General features: G+C 38.9%; 1 protein-coding gene across 9 annotated transcripts in view; it reads right to left on the bottom strand.

Annotated features, from left to right (window-relative positions):
- The window catches only part of SLC9B2 (solute carrier family 9 member B2), a 57,026-nt gene that overhangs the window by 25,895 nt on the left and 13,900 nt on the right, over window positions 1-17,231 (bottom strand). For 7 of the 9 annotated variants that reach the window (XR_010156105.1, XR_008547395.2, XM_009447918.5 and 4 more), the window contains 4 exon segments: window positions 11,591-11,761; window positions 4,069-4,211; window positions 2,721-2,848; window positions 881-1,056 (listed from right to left, as the gene is read on the bottom strand). Coding sequence is in view for 7 of the 9 variants with exons in the window: in XM_009447918.5 (XP_009446193.1) it covers window positions 881-1,056; window positions 2,721-2,848; window positions 4,069-4,211; window positions 11,591-11,761 (618 nt within the window). In the remaining 2 variants the exon portion in view is untranslated. 9 annotated transcript variants of the gene reach the window in all.

Raw genomic sequence — 17,231 nt, forward strand, 5'->3', positions numbered from 1 at the left:
GCATAAATCATACACAATCACAGAATGGGGAGATAACTACAGGGAGATAACGAGAATGTATAACCTGCCAAGAAGATGTGTTCCCACTACAGAATCTGAAGCTAAACTTAGATTACAATTATACTTTGTCAATCATATAATGTTGCAAATTTTATATCCCAATTTTGAACATAAGATTAAGAAATGAACTTAAACTTGTGCTGTACCACAGGATAATAAAAGTGTTGAACTGCTTTTGGCCTTTTGGCTAAGATCAAGCGTACTATCTGTTCACATCAGTTTAATATAGGTGTTGAACAACAGTGGGAGAAAAAATAACTTAAGTTCCTCTTTTACTATACTTGAAACAAAATACCTCAATTTCAGACACTTACTAAGTATTAATGGGACATCCATTAAAATCATTGCTGTTATTACCCATAAAAAGCTGAAGAGGAGAGAAGAGAAATTTTTCTTATTTTAAAGGCATGCTGTTCCTTTCACTTGGACTGCTCTCTGTCATTTGTGCTCCTTGAAAAACCTACTCATATTTTGTGTGACGTCTCCACACATCTTTTGTGTGAAGTCTCCACACATCTTTTGTGTGAAGCCTGAACGTTCCTGGATCACTTCAAGCAGAAACTGTTCTTTAAATCTTTCTACCTTGTACCGCCCCCGCCGTACTGCACCTACTGCACGCTACTTGAGCAGTCTCTAGAGGGAGCAAGAGAGTAAAGATAGACAGTTTCTGGACCCTCCTTAGGTACAGAACTCTTAGTGTTCTTTGGCCTATTTTTAATTTGCCTTAATCAATTATCAAGCAAATATGTCATGCTTATAATATTTTAACCTACGTCCCTAGAGTGCAAGAGTAAAGCCTGTTGTGAACTGATTAGGTTACCTGTGGAAAAGGCTATGCCCAAGCATGTGTTGAAGCCAGTGATGGCCAGAATGTCATCGAAGCTGCCAGCTGCCATGAGCAAGGTTGGGACACCCTTCTCAACACCATAGCCTCCTCCCTGCAAAAGGAGCATTGAGGGCACCACAACAGCTGGAGATACAGCACCTAAAACAAAACTAGGCAGACAGCATTTTAAACATTTATGATAACATCTTACTTATTACTATTTTGAAATTATAATGCCCTCCACTTTTTAGGGGTTATACTTGGACAACTACAGTCTTTCCTTTTTTTTTTTTCTAAATTAAGAAAACAAACTTTAATAAGAATTGTTTTTGTTTTTTTCTTTTTTTAATTATACTTTAAGTTTTAGGGTACATGTGTACAACGTGCAGGTTTGTTACATATGTATACATGTGCCATGTTGTTCTGCTGCACCCATTAACTCGTCATTTAACATCAGGTATATCTCCTAATGCTATCCCTCCCCCCCTCCCCCCACCCCACAACAGGCCCTGGTGTGTGATGTTCCCCTTCCTGTGTCCATGTGTTCTCATTGTTCAATTCCCACCTATGAGTGAGAACATGTGGTGTTTGGTTTTTTGTCCTTGCGATAGTTTGCTGAGAATGATGGTTTCCAGCTTCATCCATGTCCCTACAGAGGACATGAACTCATCCTTTTTTATGGCTGCATAGTATTCCATGGTGTATATGTGCCACATTTTCTTAATCCAGTCTATCATTGACAACTACAGTCTTTCAAATGGCAGAGAAGCATGAATCCAGAAAAACATGTATGTGTAAAACTTCTACAGAACACTGTTTTTCAAAATGTAGCCATAGACAACTTGCTTCAGACTACTTAGGTTGCCTAAAAAGATATATTTATTAGTGGCATAGAAGGCCTAATGAGGGTAGGCCCCAGGATGCTGGCTTTTTTAAACAAAAAAATTCATGTTATAAGGTTTGAAAATGCATGGACTTTCTGATTTGGAACCCAGTGATGCTGAGCCTTCTATTAGGGCTTGCTATGTCAAATAAGGCAACAGATTAGAAGAAAACGATATGACAGTCACATTGATACCAGTAACAACAGCAGTGGTAACAGCAGAAAGCATTTTACAGTATTTACTATGTACCAGACACCATTTTGAGCACTTTACACGTATTCACTAATTTAATCCTCACAACAACCCTACAAAATAGACAAAATCTATCTTAATTTTATAATTGAGGAAACTGAGGCACAGAGAGATTAAATACTTGTTGAAGATCACACACCGGAAAATCACAAGGCTGGGATTTGAATCCAGGGAGTAGAGTTCCAGAGACTTAACCATGAGAAGAATTTCTTACTTCTTGCCTCTTATTAGCACTAAATTCTTACTAAGTCCTGTCTTATTTATTTACTTTGTGTGGCTCTTAACTGTTGGAAGTAAAGAACTGACAGTGGAACGAAGAGACAGTAGAACCGCCAGGTCATAATAGTCTGGTGACAGGAGGAAAACAATAGTAGCTGTTGATCACTGTTGCTGTGTTTATTATCCTTTGTGCAGACTTTAGGTGGAATCCGGTATCTGTTTAACAGGCATTGAATCAGGTGTAGGCAAAAGACCACGACTTCTTCAACAGTTTGAATAGTAGGTGCTAACTGTAAGAGTTAGCGCCTATTAACACATAAACTATGTTTTGAAGTTAGAATATTTAAATTATGCTGTAACATCTATGTTGCATTTTCTGATATCTATAAGAAAATTCTATTATGCATTCTCTTGTATGGAATCAGGGAAAGCCCTAAATGTCCCTACATATTTTCATATGACAAAGGAACAATCATTACCCCAGTATAAATCCCCATTGCCATGGTAAACCCAGCAGGTAATGGGCAAGAAGAGCAGATGTGCACGCCTCCACAATACAGGGACCCATGGACAGTCTTACACAAACACCCTTTAACTTCTTCAGGGCCTGAAATAGAAAAGTAGACATCCTAATATAATCCTCTGAAGATGTGCAGAGAAGATGACCTTGAATGCTTTCTCTTCAGTATATGGACCACGTCTGGGTCATCATGAGTTTTCAAGGTAATGAGTTGTGTTTAACAAACATTTTAGCACTCCAAGTGTTTTCAGAAAGCTTATTTAGTCCTCACTGCAACCTTATAAGATAGGTAATACTATTATTATCCCCATATTTTTAGATGTCCTCATCTGAAAAGGCACAGGCTAAAGGCATTTGCCCAAGATCATGAAACTGGTGAGTGATGGGGCCAGGTTTGAACCCAGGCAGGCTGCTTTCAGCATCTGTGTTCATAATCTCTAGCTAATTTAACATTCTCATTAGTTTTATTTATAATTTGTGGTCCCAGAATGAGACTAAAGTGAAGAGCCTGATCCCCCAAGAAAATTCATTCCTGTATTCAAAAACATACATGAAAAAAAAGCATTAAAAGGCATACTTGACCCTCATTTTATATATTAGGCAGTTTCCTGAGCTAGTATAGTTAGCCCTGAACACTTGTATAGGGCTTTGCAAACCAAAAATATGTTGTTTTCTCCCCTGTGAGCATTATTTATAACCCTGGTCTATATCTACATCAGAGAAAAGTGGGGCCTTTATTCTTGGTGCTGGCCCCATAGACAGACTCTACCTTTCTCCAAGAAAGAGAATGAGACCGGCCGGGCGCAGTGGCTCATGCCTGTAATCCTAGCACTTTGGGAGGGGGAAGCAGGCAGATCACCTGAGGTCAGGAGTTTGAGACCAGCCTGGCCAACATGGCAAAACCCCGTCTCTACTAAAAATACAAAAATTAGCTGGGTGTGGTAGTGCATGTCTGTAATCCCACCTACTTGGGAGGCCTGAGGCAGGAGAATCACTTGAACCCGGGAGACAGAGGTTGCAGTGAGCTGAGATCAAGCCGCTGTACTCCAGCCTGGGTGACAGAGCGAGACTCTGTCTCAAAAAAAAAAAAAAAAAGGAAGAAAATGAGACCACCTTTTGAGTTATTGCAAACCACCACAAGGTCTCACTTGCAAAATAATCCTCCATGAAATAAATTCTATTCTATTCTCAAGAATGTCATGCAAAGTGTCCACATCCATTTCCTAATGCTTAGTGATTCTGTTAGATACCTGAAGCATTGAAGAAACAAGATTCCTATTTAATAATGAGAAATTTACATTTCATACCTTTGAATCCAGACCAAGGCCAGCACGAACCAGAATGATAGACAGGGCTATGCTTCTCAAAGAGGAAGACCACTTGTGCTTGATCTGCACATTATCGTTGATGACTGGGATATTTCTGATGAGAAACCCTGCAAGCAGCATGCCTTGAACGAAGAAATCAAACATACCTAGTTAGTTTTTAAATACAGAAAATATTTTTAGTACTTTAATTTTATACAGACTACTATATAATCCCAGGAACCACTTCACTTATGCTTAGAAGAAATTAAGTTAAACTTTTAAGTAAAAATTAGTATAATAAAGCAGCTAAGAAAATAATGTACAGATAAAAAGATAGATTATAATAATTAATATTCCAAAAATAACTGAACTTAAAAGGGAGACAAGATGCAGCATTTGGATAGAGAGTATGATCAAATTCTAAATATAAAATGTTTTAATACAATGCCAGCTCAGTCAGCCCTTTGCGTGCAAACAGCAAACGGCCCGTGAAATTATTTGCTATGTCAGATTACTTGAAATATCAATAAATACTTATATGGATTCTATTTTACCTTCAGATTAGATAATTTCATAAGAGATACATAATCTACTTTGCAAAGGTTTTAGGTGTCAATTATGATGAAATGGACATTGCCCTGTCACATCAGCTGGTGACTCTTCTTTCACTCAGTCATTCAACTCTACTGAATGCCTTCAGTAGTTTAGACACTAGAGTACGTATCACACATATAATAATGGATTACATTTCAACAAGCTTTCAGCCTCTAGGGAACAAGACAAACGGACAATACCAATTTTATGAAGGCATGAGGGGGATGTTACATGAGCTGAGGCAGGAAGGGGGATTTAGAGAAGGGGGAAGAGGATGAAGAAATGGCTAGGGGAGTTGAGAAGTTTCTGGAAAAGACAGTAGTTTATTCAAAGGTAAAAGAAAAAGTGACTCATTCTGAAAACTGCAAGTAGTTGAGTGTAACTGAGGAAGCTGAGTAGTTAGTGAGGGAATTCTGCCTTCATTGATACCACATGCCCACACAAAGGGAAAGGTTTCTGTGAGAGACTGTGAGCCTCTTCCCTCCATGCTTCTCCAGCAGTGCCCTCTTCTCACCTTGTCCCTATAAGCACCACACTTCAAACAACTAAATAAATTTACTGAAGTTAGGTTATTTTGTGATGCAAGATGGGAGAAGAGAGACAACCTGCTGCACATGAAAGCATCACTCCAGGTATCTCTCATCACTGCCATTTATCTACGGGAAAGTCTCTAAGTTCTGAATGCTGTGGCAGTGGTCTTTCTGGAATGTTTATTGGGCAACAATATGAACAGGCTTGGTTTTTGGAAGAAATAATGATGAGTTATATATGCACATGGTAAAATTAAGACATTGCTGACAAAATGTAAAGTGACAAGTACATACTGTACCCCAACTGCAACCTTCCATCTTCATTCCTGAATGTATTTCACTGTTAAGGGTCTTCTGTGCCCTTCCAGAAAGTTTCTGTACCTATTCAAGTATATTTCTGTGTGTATAAGCTCTTTTGTGCTGGACACAAATAGGACACTTATACACTGCTGTACGTCTTGGGTTTTTTCCCATTTAATAATATATCCTGGACATTTTCCCACTGAAGCACATATATATTTGCTTTATTCTCTTTTAATAACTGGAATAGTATCTCACTGTTTGGAAGCTCCATAATTTTTGGACCACTAAATAGATTTTAAGAAACTTTTCAGGTTTTTCATTATAAACAGTGCTGAAATGAGCACAATTCATACATCAAGTATTTAAGTGCCTGCTACATGCTAGCCCTGTATGAGATCCTAGTAACAAAGAGGTGAGCTAGACCAGCAGTCCACAGCCTTTTTGGCACCAGGGACCGGTGTCGTGGAAGGCGATTTTTCCACTGATGGCAGGGGGAATGGTTTCAGGATGAAGCTTTCCACCTCAGATCATCAGGCATTAATTAGATTCTCATAAGGAGCACACAACCTAGATTCCTTGAATGTGCAGTTCACAATAGAACTCATGCTCCTATGAGAATCTAATGTCACTGCTGATCTGACAAGAGGCAGAGCCCAGGCAGTAATGCTCGCTCACCTCCTGCCACGGCCCGAGGCTTGGGCACCCCTGAGCTAGACTAATGTGGTCCTTGTCCATATGGAGCTTATATATTTGTAGGTTTACATTAACTATATTCATATTATAATTTCAAGCAGTGGAAATGTTAGGCCCTATGGTATAGGTATATGTCATTTTTATATATATTGATGGCTTAACAGCCAAAAATACTGCACTAATGCTTACATTCCATTATCATTACAATAGCTCTTTAATGAAATTTAAAATGTGTGTCTAAGCCACTCCTAAATTAACTATGGCATTCAATGACCTGAAATCAAATGGAATATCCTAAGAAGAACTCAAAACTATGTTAAGAGGTTTTTTTGTTTTGGGGGATATGAGGGGACACTTTTTTTTTTTTTTTGAGACAGGGTCTTGATATGTTGCCCAGGTTGGTCTCAAACTCCTGGGCTCAAGCGATTCACCCACCTTAGACTCCCAAGGTGGTGGGATTACAGGTATGAGCCACTGCTCTCTCTTGGCCTGAGAGAGCATTTTTCATTCCTGAAATGAACGTGACAGCAGCTTCCCTGGGACACTGTTTCCTTTGCTAGTGGTCTGGTTGATGTAATGTGACCACCTGATTTTGATTTGGCACGTGTCCCCACTCTTGCCTCTAGGGCCTCCCCTGGTCATGGAAGAAAGAACATCTTCCTGGATAGAGGGGTGTTGTTCTCTTAACATTTTGTATTATGGAAATTATCAACACATGGCTAATCTCATGTCATCCACTCCCAAGTTTTTTTTTAATTATTTGTGTTATGGAAATTTTTTCAATAATGATTTTTCTTCTCTTCCAAAGGGAAGCCGTTTTCAAATTCATTTCAGGAATCAAAAATGCTCACTCATACTCCGTCCCTGGCAATCACTTCAATTAAACTCTTAAAAATATAGAACAGGCAACCATCACATACATTTTGTCTTAATAAGTTTCCTTTATGGATTCAGATAATGCTTCAGTTTTGGATACTGGCCTTAATATAATAAGAACCAGTAAACTTTCTTCCTCTATGCAAGTATACAACTATAAAAAAGAATGGTGAAATACATATATAATTTTTGAGAATGATTTCAGCTACCTTAGGAGATTTCATTTTATCACAAATCCCAAGACTTTACATCTTTTTGCAACATGGTATATTTTGTTTTTGCAATAGGCATGGAGTGAAAAAAAGACAAACGGGGTGTAATGGGCATTTTCATGTGTCTAGAACAACAGTCTTCAACATAGGTTGCATATTAGAATCATCTGGAGAGCTTTTTAAAACTTCTGATGTCCAGGCCATATTCCATTTCAATTAATTCAGAATCTCTGGGGTAAGACCTAGGCATCAGCTTTTTTTTTTTCTTTTTTTGAGACGGAGTCTCACTCTGTCGCCAGGCTGGAGTGCAGTGGTGCGGTTTCGGCTCACTGCAACCTCTGCCTGCTGGGTTCAAGCGATTCTCCTGCCTCAGCCTCTTGAGTAGCTGGGGCTACAGGTGTGGGCCAACCATGCCTGGCTAATTTTTTGTATTTTTAGTAGAGATGGGGTTTCACCATGTTGGGCAGGATAGTCTTGATCTCCTGACCTCGTGATCTGCCCGCCTCGGCCTCCCAAACCAGCAGCTTTTTAAAGACAGGTGATTCCTGGCCTGGCATGGTGGCTCACACCTATAATCCCAGCACTTTGGGAAGCCAAGATACGAGGATTGCTTGAGCCCAGGAGTTCAAGACCTGCCTGAGCCATAAAGTGAGACCCCGTCTCTACAAAAATAAAAAAGGTGTAGGGACATGTGCCTGTAGTCCCAGCTACTGGGAAGGCTGAGGCAGGAAGATTGTTTGAGCCCAGGAGATTGAGGATGCAGTGAGCCAGATTGTGCAATGATTGTGCAACTGCGCTCCACCCTGGGCAAATGAGACCCTGTCTCAAAAACAAAACAAAACAAAACAACCAATGAGAGATTCTTATGTGCAGCCAAGTTCTAGAATGAATGATCTTGCTACATAAAATGCGATCTTAGAGCTTAGAAATGCAGAATCTCAGGCCATGAAGACCTACTTAATTAGAATTTGTATTTTAACAAATTCCAAGGTCATCCTCTTTACAGTGAATTTTGAGAGTCACTAATTTTGATGCAAGGGTCAGCAAAAATGTTCTGTAAAGGGCCAATGAATATCTTAGGCTTTGTGGGCTATAAAGTCTCTGTTACAACTTCACAACTCTGCCAGTATAATGTGAAGGACATAGACAATATGTAAATGAATAAACGTGGGTGGGTTCCAATTAATATTAATTTATAAAGAGAAGTAGTCTGCCAACCCTTTATCCTAGCAAATAGGCATATTTAGAAACAATTCATTTTAGGCGATCATTAAAAAGTCAGGAAACAACAAGTGCTGGAGAGGATGTGGAGAAATAGGAACACTTTTACACTGTTGGTGGGACTGTAAACTAGTTCAACCATTGTGGAAGTCAGTATGGCGATTCCTCAGGGATCTAGAACTGGAAATACCATTTGACCCAGCCATCCCATTACTGGGTATATACCCAAAGGATTATAAATCATGCTGCTATAAAGACACATGTACATGTATGTTTATTGTGGCACTATTCACAATAGCAAAGACTTGGAACCAAGCCAAATGTCCAACAATGATAGATTGGATTAAGGAAATGTGGCACATATACACCATGGAATACTATGCAGCCATAAAAAATGATGAGTTCGTGTCCTTTGCAGGGACACGGATGAAGCTGGAAACCATCGTTCTCAGCAAACTATTCCAAGGACAAAAAACCAAACACCGCATGTTCTCACTCATAGGTGGGAATTGAACAATGAGAACACATGGACACAGGAAGGGGAATATCACACACTGGGGCCTGTTGTGCGGTGGGGGGAGGGGGGAGGGATAGCATTAGGAGATATACCTAATGTAAATGATGAGTTAATGGGTGCAGCACACCAACATGGCACATGTATACATATGTAACTAATCTGCACGTTGTGCACATGTACCCTAAAACTTAAAGTACAATTTAAAAATAGAAACAATTCATTTTAACAATAATACAATTAATAACTTTAGAGAACAAAAAGTTTCCATGAGAAATAATATGAATTAAGTGGACTATCTTTAGTTTTACCTAAAATTAGAAATACATTGAGAAATGGGGCATAGTAAGAGATAAATAATTCTACTTCTTTTTATATTTAACTTTAACTACTGACCACAAGTTCAAAAGCAGATAATTTTGGTGAATGTTAGCGAATCCTGATTGTTCTCACTTATACAGCTAACAGAAAAAAAAGAACAGTTCAGGAAATGTGTGTAAATATATATGCATGTATGAAAGGTAGGTGGTTTTTTACTAAAACTGAGTGATTAATAAATCTGTTAGAAATGAACACAAAATGCCTCTGTGGTAAACAAATTTTATAATGCAGAATTCTTTTTTTTTTTTTTTTTTGAGGCGGATTCTCGCTCAGTCACCCAGGTTGGAGTGCAGTGGTGCGATCTCGGCTCACTGCATGCTCCACCTCCCGGGTTCACGCCATTCTCCTGCCTCAGCCTCCCGAGTAGCTGGGACTACAGGTGCCCGCCACCACGCCCGACTAATTTTTTTGTATTTTTAGTACAGACGGGATTTCACCATGTTAGCCAGGATGGTCTCGATCTCCTGACCTCGTGATCCGCCCGCCTCGGCCTCCCAAAGTGCTGGGATTACAGGCGTGAGCCACCGCACCTGGCCTATAATGCAGAATTCTTTGAAGAAACGTTAAAGGTATCACACCTAGTTTTAAGACTAATTTGTGTATGTGTCTTGTTTGGGCAGTTCTCATTGCCTCTGGAAGAGTATTTTCAGCTATGTCTTTAAGAATCATGGTATTTTATTTCATTTTTATCTTTTTTGAGATGGAGTCTCGCTCTTGTCACCCAGGCTAGAGTGCAGTGGTGTGATCTCGGCTCACTGCAACCTCCACCTCCCAGGTTTAAGTAATTCTCCTGCCTCAGCCTCCCAAGTAGCTGGGATTACAGGCACCCGCCACCACGCCCAGCTAATTTTTTTATTTTTAGTAGAGATGGAGTTTCACCATGTTGGCCAGGCTGATCTTGAACTCCTGACCTCAGGTGATCCGCCTGCCTTGGCCTCCCAAAGTGCTGGGATTACAGGTGTGAGCCACCATGATCGGCCAATATAATATTTTAAATATACCCAATGGTGTGCTGGTAAATGCTTAACAAGTGGCTTGCCAAAAAAGTATGCATTTTATATAGGCACATACATTATTAAATTTTACTGATATAAAGGATGTGCAGCACACAGTTTACAAATATACAACCATCTTCACTGTAAATTCTATATAGCCAATTTATTCTCACAGAATGTTTTCACTGCTGTTTGTCAAACTTCTGTGTCCATAACCAACTATGGTTGCAGTTCTACCAAGATTTGACAGAATCAGACTACAAATAAATGGCTGCATACTATATGATTCAGCAAAGAAGTCACATATCATGAATGAGCAAGTGCAGTGTTACCATGAATGTTGGTTGATATTTTTGCTTATATTAATAAGATGAAAATGAAACAATAAAAATACATGGCAGAACTTCACTCTGTCAATGACATAAGTGACTTATACTATGACACACTTTGATTTGTAGCATTTGCTGATTTTTTTTGTTGTTGTTGTTACAGATACTTCTACCATGGCCAATTTAAGCTACAACATGATGTCACTGAATGTGGAGTTGGGAAGAGGTGGCAGTGGCACACCATTATGTAGTATTTCCATAATCTCAAGAGCATAGGTGAGGGGAAATAGACTAAAACATTAGGAAGTCTTCAGTGTTGAGCACTGAATGCTTGTTTTTAATGTCAGTTAATTTTAAGTATATATATATATATACACGCACACACACACACACACATATTTTGAGACAAGGTCTCATTCTGTTGCCCAGATTGGAGTGTAATGGTGCAATCATGACAGCCTCGACCTCCTGGGTTCAGTCAATCCTCCCACCTCAGCCTCCTGAGTAGCTGGGACTACAGGTGCACGTCACCATGCCCGGCTAATTTTTGTATTTTTTTTGTAGAGACAGGGTTTCACCATGTTTGCCCTGGCTGGTCTCGAACTCCAGAGCTCAAGCAATCTGCCTACCTTGGCCTCCCAAAGTGCTGGCATTACAGGTGTGAACCACAGCACACGGGCCAGGATAATTTAATTTTTTAAATTGCTATGTTTAACAACTAGATTACAGAACTCCTCAAAATTTAACAACTGGCTTTTGGCTCCAGCATGGCAAATACAGAAATATTTTATTCCTTTATTTCCCAAAGCTTTCCAAACTACTATCTTAAAAATATGGTTTACTCTGGATAGAACAGGAAACATTTAGCACTTACCAAGAAGAGAAGGCAGTGGAGGCAATGTAGGTAACTTAATAAGCCCCAAAAGTTTACCTCCAATGATGGCACAATAGAATAGGATTATAATTCCAAATAGGTTTCCTCCAGGAAGACATTCACTGCCAGTAATTGACCAAACTACAGCCCACAGAAGAACAATGATGGTAACTGAAATAAACCAGGAATACTAGTTACTATCAATAAGTTGTCACATGGAGGTTTTGACAAAATCTAAAATAATTTGTAAAAATAAATACTGAATGAAAATGCAAATATTTATAATCATGTTTAATCTGTAAAGAGTATCAGTAAGATGAACAACTGGGTAACTGCCAACATCTTAAGAAATCGGATATTACCAGTACTTTTGAATCTGCCTATGTGCCCCTCCCCATCCATCTCCCTTTATACTGCCAGAAGGAACCATTATTTTGACTTTCTTCACCATTCACTTTTTTCTTTATAATTTTAACACAAATTTAGTTCTGTCTTGAATTAAACATTATTGTTACTTTTTTTATAGTCAATATTTGTTTAGAATTACCTACTAAGGTACCTTTTTTGAAATCATCATTCATTATGGCATCTCAAACTTTTCTTTCTTTTTGTTTTGAAACAGGGTCTCCCTCTGTAGCCCAGGCTGGAGTGCAGTAGCACAATCATGGCTCACTACAGCCTCAACCTCCCAGGCTCAAGTGATCATCCTGCCTCAGCCTCTCACGTAGCTGGGACTAAAGGTGTGCACCACCATGCCTGGCTAATTTCTTAAAAATTTTTTAGTGGAGACAGGGTTTCATCTTGTTACCCAGGCTGGTCTTGAAGTCTTGAGCTCAAGTGATCCTCCTGTCTCAGCCTTCCAAAGTGCTGGGATTACTGGTGTGAACCTCCTCATCCAGCCTCAAATTTTTCATCTGGGACAATTATCCTGCTGCCTAAAGCATTTCCTTTAGGAAAAGCATTTCTATAAGAATGTGAAATAGGCCAGGCATGGTGGTTTATGCCTGTCCCATCACTTTAGGAGGTCAAGGCAGGAGGATTGCTTGAGCTCAGGAGTTCGAAACCAGCCTGAGCAACATAGTGAGACCTTGTCTCTACTAAATATAAAATATAAAAATTATCTGGGTATGGTGGTGGGCATCTGTAATCCCAGCTACTCGGGACGCTGAGGCAGGAGGATCCCTTGAGCCCAGAAGTTTGAGGATGCAGTGAGCTACGATTGCACCACTGCACTCCAGCCTGTGTTACACAGCGATACCCTGCCAAAAAAAAAGTGAAATGTTTCCATTTGAAAACTTGTGATTTACAAAACTGTGCACTAAAAATTGAAAAGTTTATGGGAAAAAGAGAGTTGGGGCAGACCACTCAAAACTGGTGACCAAAGCACTAAGAAAAACCAAAACAATCCTAATAAGAGTCTTAGCACAGATGAATCTACACACTGACATTTGTGTCCCACACAGGCAGTCTGTTCTTTACAGACTTAAACCTGGCCTCACATTTCCTACTTCACGATGGAAATTCTTGAGGGCATTTTCTTTAAACAGAGAGCAGTTCCATCAAAATCTGATCCATATTTTAGCCCTCTGCCTCAATACAATAAATTTCAACAAAAGGAAAAGCGTTGGCAGCTTCTTTACCTCAGCTTATACTCTCAGCCGCTTCATCCACATGTGTTTTATTAGATAGCTTAATGTAGAATGTTTGAGTCCTTGAAGCCCCTAAACCAGCTACTAATTGCATGAAAAGTCAGCACTTCCACAGAGATTTCATCCTTTAAAAGGTCCTCATGCAGGGAAGGCTTTATCTTTAATTGTAAGAAAGCATATATTTGGTCTTTTCTTCCCCAGTTCACTTTGCCTTCACTTGCTATTGCTTGACGATACAAAATATTATGGGCCAGGAAAAATTATACACAAAACTGCAAATTCCATACACTCTAACAAAATTCTATTTACCATTGCATATGAGCTAATTCATGACATAGAAACACTCTGTATCACAGCATGCTGTATTTCTCAGGAGAATCTGTTAAAGTAAATTCTTAGTTATATCATCTGGAATTATCTTTATTCTCATTCTTAAAAGATAGTTTTTCTAGGTATACCTCAGTTTTATGTTAAATTCTAGGTAGAGTGTTATTGTTTCTCCATTCCTTGAAAATACTATTCCTTGGTTTTCTGGTTTTGAAGAGCCTGATTTCAGCTTTTTAAAGGAATTCTTTTTCCTTGTTTTCAACATCTTCTCTTTTTCTTTGGTTTTCCTTTCAGTATGATGTGTTTAGGTGTGACTTCCTTTTGTTTTGCTTAAGATTTATGTTTTTTTAAAAAAATCAGTTCTGGAAAATTCTTAGCCTTTATTTCTTCAAAGATTTCCTCTTCCCCATTCTCTTTTTCCATGTTGCTATCCCTAGTTTTCGTATCTTTCATCTTTGTGTGTACTGCATTCTAGATAATCTCTTCACATTTATTTGCCAGTTCACCATTTTTTTCACTTAATCTGCTGCCTAATTTGTCCAGTGAGTTTTTAATTTCAATTACTATCCTATATCTTTCATTTCTAGAAGTTCAAGTTGGTTCTTCTTCAAATCTATTCATTTTTAAAAGTTACTTGTTTTGTACTCATGTTTTCTAATTCTTAACTTCTTTATATATATAAATGTCTTATATTCTGTTTTCTGATAATGTACATTTTTGAAATCTGTTTTTTTGTTTCCTTTTGCATGTTGTGTTTTTTTTTTTTTTTTTTTTTTTTTTTTAGTTTTTTTGCAATAGTGAGCTCTCCCTTGGAACTTTGTCTAGTTTGTTTTTTGCAATAGCGAGCTCTCCCTTGGAACTTTGTCTAAAACTAAACTTTTTAGTTTGTCTTTTGCAACAGTGAGCTCTCCCTTGGAACTTTGTCCAACTTTGTTGAAGCCTTATGTTGAATGAGTTTTCCCAGATGGGAATGAATTTACTTCTACCATGTACTTAAAAGCTTCCCATCCAAGACCATCTGAAAATGTTTTTTGAAAATAGATACATTTTCAAATTGAATTTTTTCTGTGAAATTGGAGACAAATCAGGATGAAGTTAAACATTTTTATTGGAGACTCCACACCTGCCCCAGCCAGCAACTACAGTTGAGACAGGTTTAGTCAGGGGCCCCATCTGCAGAACAGATTTACCTCAAATTTGGCATCACACTGGGTTTCAACTTTATATGGGTGAAGGAGAATGCTTTTTCCTGTTAGACTTCTCCCAACCTGGGCAGGCTCTAGCTTAGCCTCCTGTGCTCACAGCGCTCTCAAAATCAATCTCAAATTCCCTGAGGTGGATCTAGAACTAGAAATACCATTTGACCCAGCCATTCCATTACTGGTATATACCCAAAGGATTATAAAACATGCTGCTGTAAAGACACATGCACACGTACGTTTATTGAGGCACTATTCACAATAGCAAAGACGTGGAACCAAGCCAAATGTCCAACAATGATAGACTGGATTAAGAAAATGTGGCACATACACACCATGGAATACTATGCAGTCATAAAAAATGATGAGTTCATGTCCTTTGTAGGGACATGGATGAAGCTGGAAACCATCATTCTCAGCAAACTATTGCAAGGACAAAAAACCAAACACCGCATATTCTCACTCATAGGTGGGAATTGAACAATGAGAACACATGGACACAGGAAGGGGAACATCACACACCGGGGCCTGTTGTGGGGTGGGGGTAGGAGGGAGGGATAGCATTAGGAGATATACCTAATGTTAAATGATGAGTTAATGGGTGCTGCACACCAACATGGCACATGTATACGTATGTAACAAACCTGGACGTCGTGCACATGTACCCTAAAACTTAAAGTATAATAATAATTAAAAAAAAAGTTCCCTGAGGTTTGGTAGAAACCTCCAGGGTGGGGCCACCTTGAGTGCTTACTGACCTCTGCTACTTACACTTTGGTTTTGGTGTCTGATGATTCCCTGTTTTCTTGACAGATCATTTCAAAAGACTTAAAATATTTTTTCAGATGATGTCCTTGGTTTGTGACAAGATTGTTCATTGAGTCTCATCTACCATACTGCTAGAGACTGAATTCAATGTCCCTTTTTCTAAACCCTCACAGAATTGTTCCAGATTTTCTAGGCTTATGATACTACTGCAGTGGAATACCTAAGGGACTTCCAGTATTTTCCAATTAGCTACAAGGGTTGAAATTTCTATGCGATATCAGAGGTAGAATGGGAAAGCAGGATTTGCCAGCTATTATACCAAATTATACTTTATCATAGCATAAACCCAAGCTAATATTAAATTCAGCAAGGTAGAATTAAGTGTTTTCTCTTTTCGGCTGGGTGCAGTGGCTCACACCTGTAATCCCAGCGCTTTGGGAGACGCCGAGGCAGGCGGATCATGAGGTCAGGAGTTCGAGACCAGCCTGACCAACATGGTGAAACCCCGTCTCTACTAAATACAAAAATTAGCCGGGCATGGTGGCATGTGCCTGTAATCCCAGCTATTCAGGAGGCTGAGGAAGGAGAATTGCTTGAACCCAGGAGGTGGAGCTTGCAGTGAGCCGAGATCGAGCCGTTGCACTCCAGCCTGGGCAACAGAGTGAGACTCCATCTCAAAAAAAAAAAAAAAGGAGATTTTTCTACTTCAAGACTATTAAAAAAATCTCTCTTTCCCTGTGCTTTACTTGAAACACAGTTGTAAATACATAGCAAATGGTATGTCTATAAGGTTTCTCTAAATCATGTTTAAATCAGTTAACAATTTACTTCTCATTTACGATTATGGAAAACCACAAATTTTCACATGTAAGATTTACTTTTTTTATTTTTATTTTTTGAGACAGTTTCACTCTTGTCACCCAGGCTGCAGTGCAATGGCACGATCTCAACCTCCGCCTACCAGGTTCAAGTGATTCTCCTGTCTCAGCCTCCTAAGTAGCTGCAATTACAGGCACCCACCACCATGCATAGCTAATTTTTTGTATTTTTAGTGGAGATGAGGTTTCACTATGTTGGCCAGGCTGGTCTTGAACTCCTGACCTCGTGATCCACCTGCCTTGGCCTCCCAAAGTGCTGGGATTACAGGTGTGAGCCACTATGCCCAGCCTACTTTTTAAGAAGAATACTGATATATACTGCATAGGCACAGGAAAAAATATAGGACAAAAGTCGTCTTGTAAACCTCTGGAGCAGAAGAACAGAAAAATAAGCGATGAGATGTTTATCTACCATGAACCTCATTTTTCAGGCTGCTTTATGAACGATTATACATTTTTAAAAAATGTGTCCCAAAATTACATTATTCATTTTTACTCTTTCCTTATGTCAGTCCATATCTGTTTCATTGTAAACGTTTTAACTATAAGTAGGCCATATTTTGAATAATAAAAGTTTAAAAAAATAATGAAAAGAACAGAAAAGGTATTCAATTATCTGTGATCTTATCAGCTAGTGTATATTTTTGGATTCTGGTTTTCTGTACATGTTCTAAGTTTGAGATTTTCTTCCATGCTTAGTTAAGTAAACTGACTTGGTTTCATTAAAAACACATCTAGAGCCTAAAGTATAGTATATTATGCTTGTCTTTCATTGTCCCAGATGATAATGGTAAACATGTCTTTCAGAGCCCACAAAGTA

Source organism: Pan troglodytes, chromosome 3 (genome assembly GCF_028858775.2).
Source record: "Pan troglodytes isolate AG18354 chromosome 3, NHGRI_mPanTro3-v2.0_pri, whole genome shotgun sequence".
In the NCBI taxonomy this organism is placed as follows: Eukaryota; Metazoa; Chordata; class Mammalia; order Primates; family Hominidae; genus Pan; species Pan troglodytes.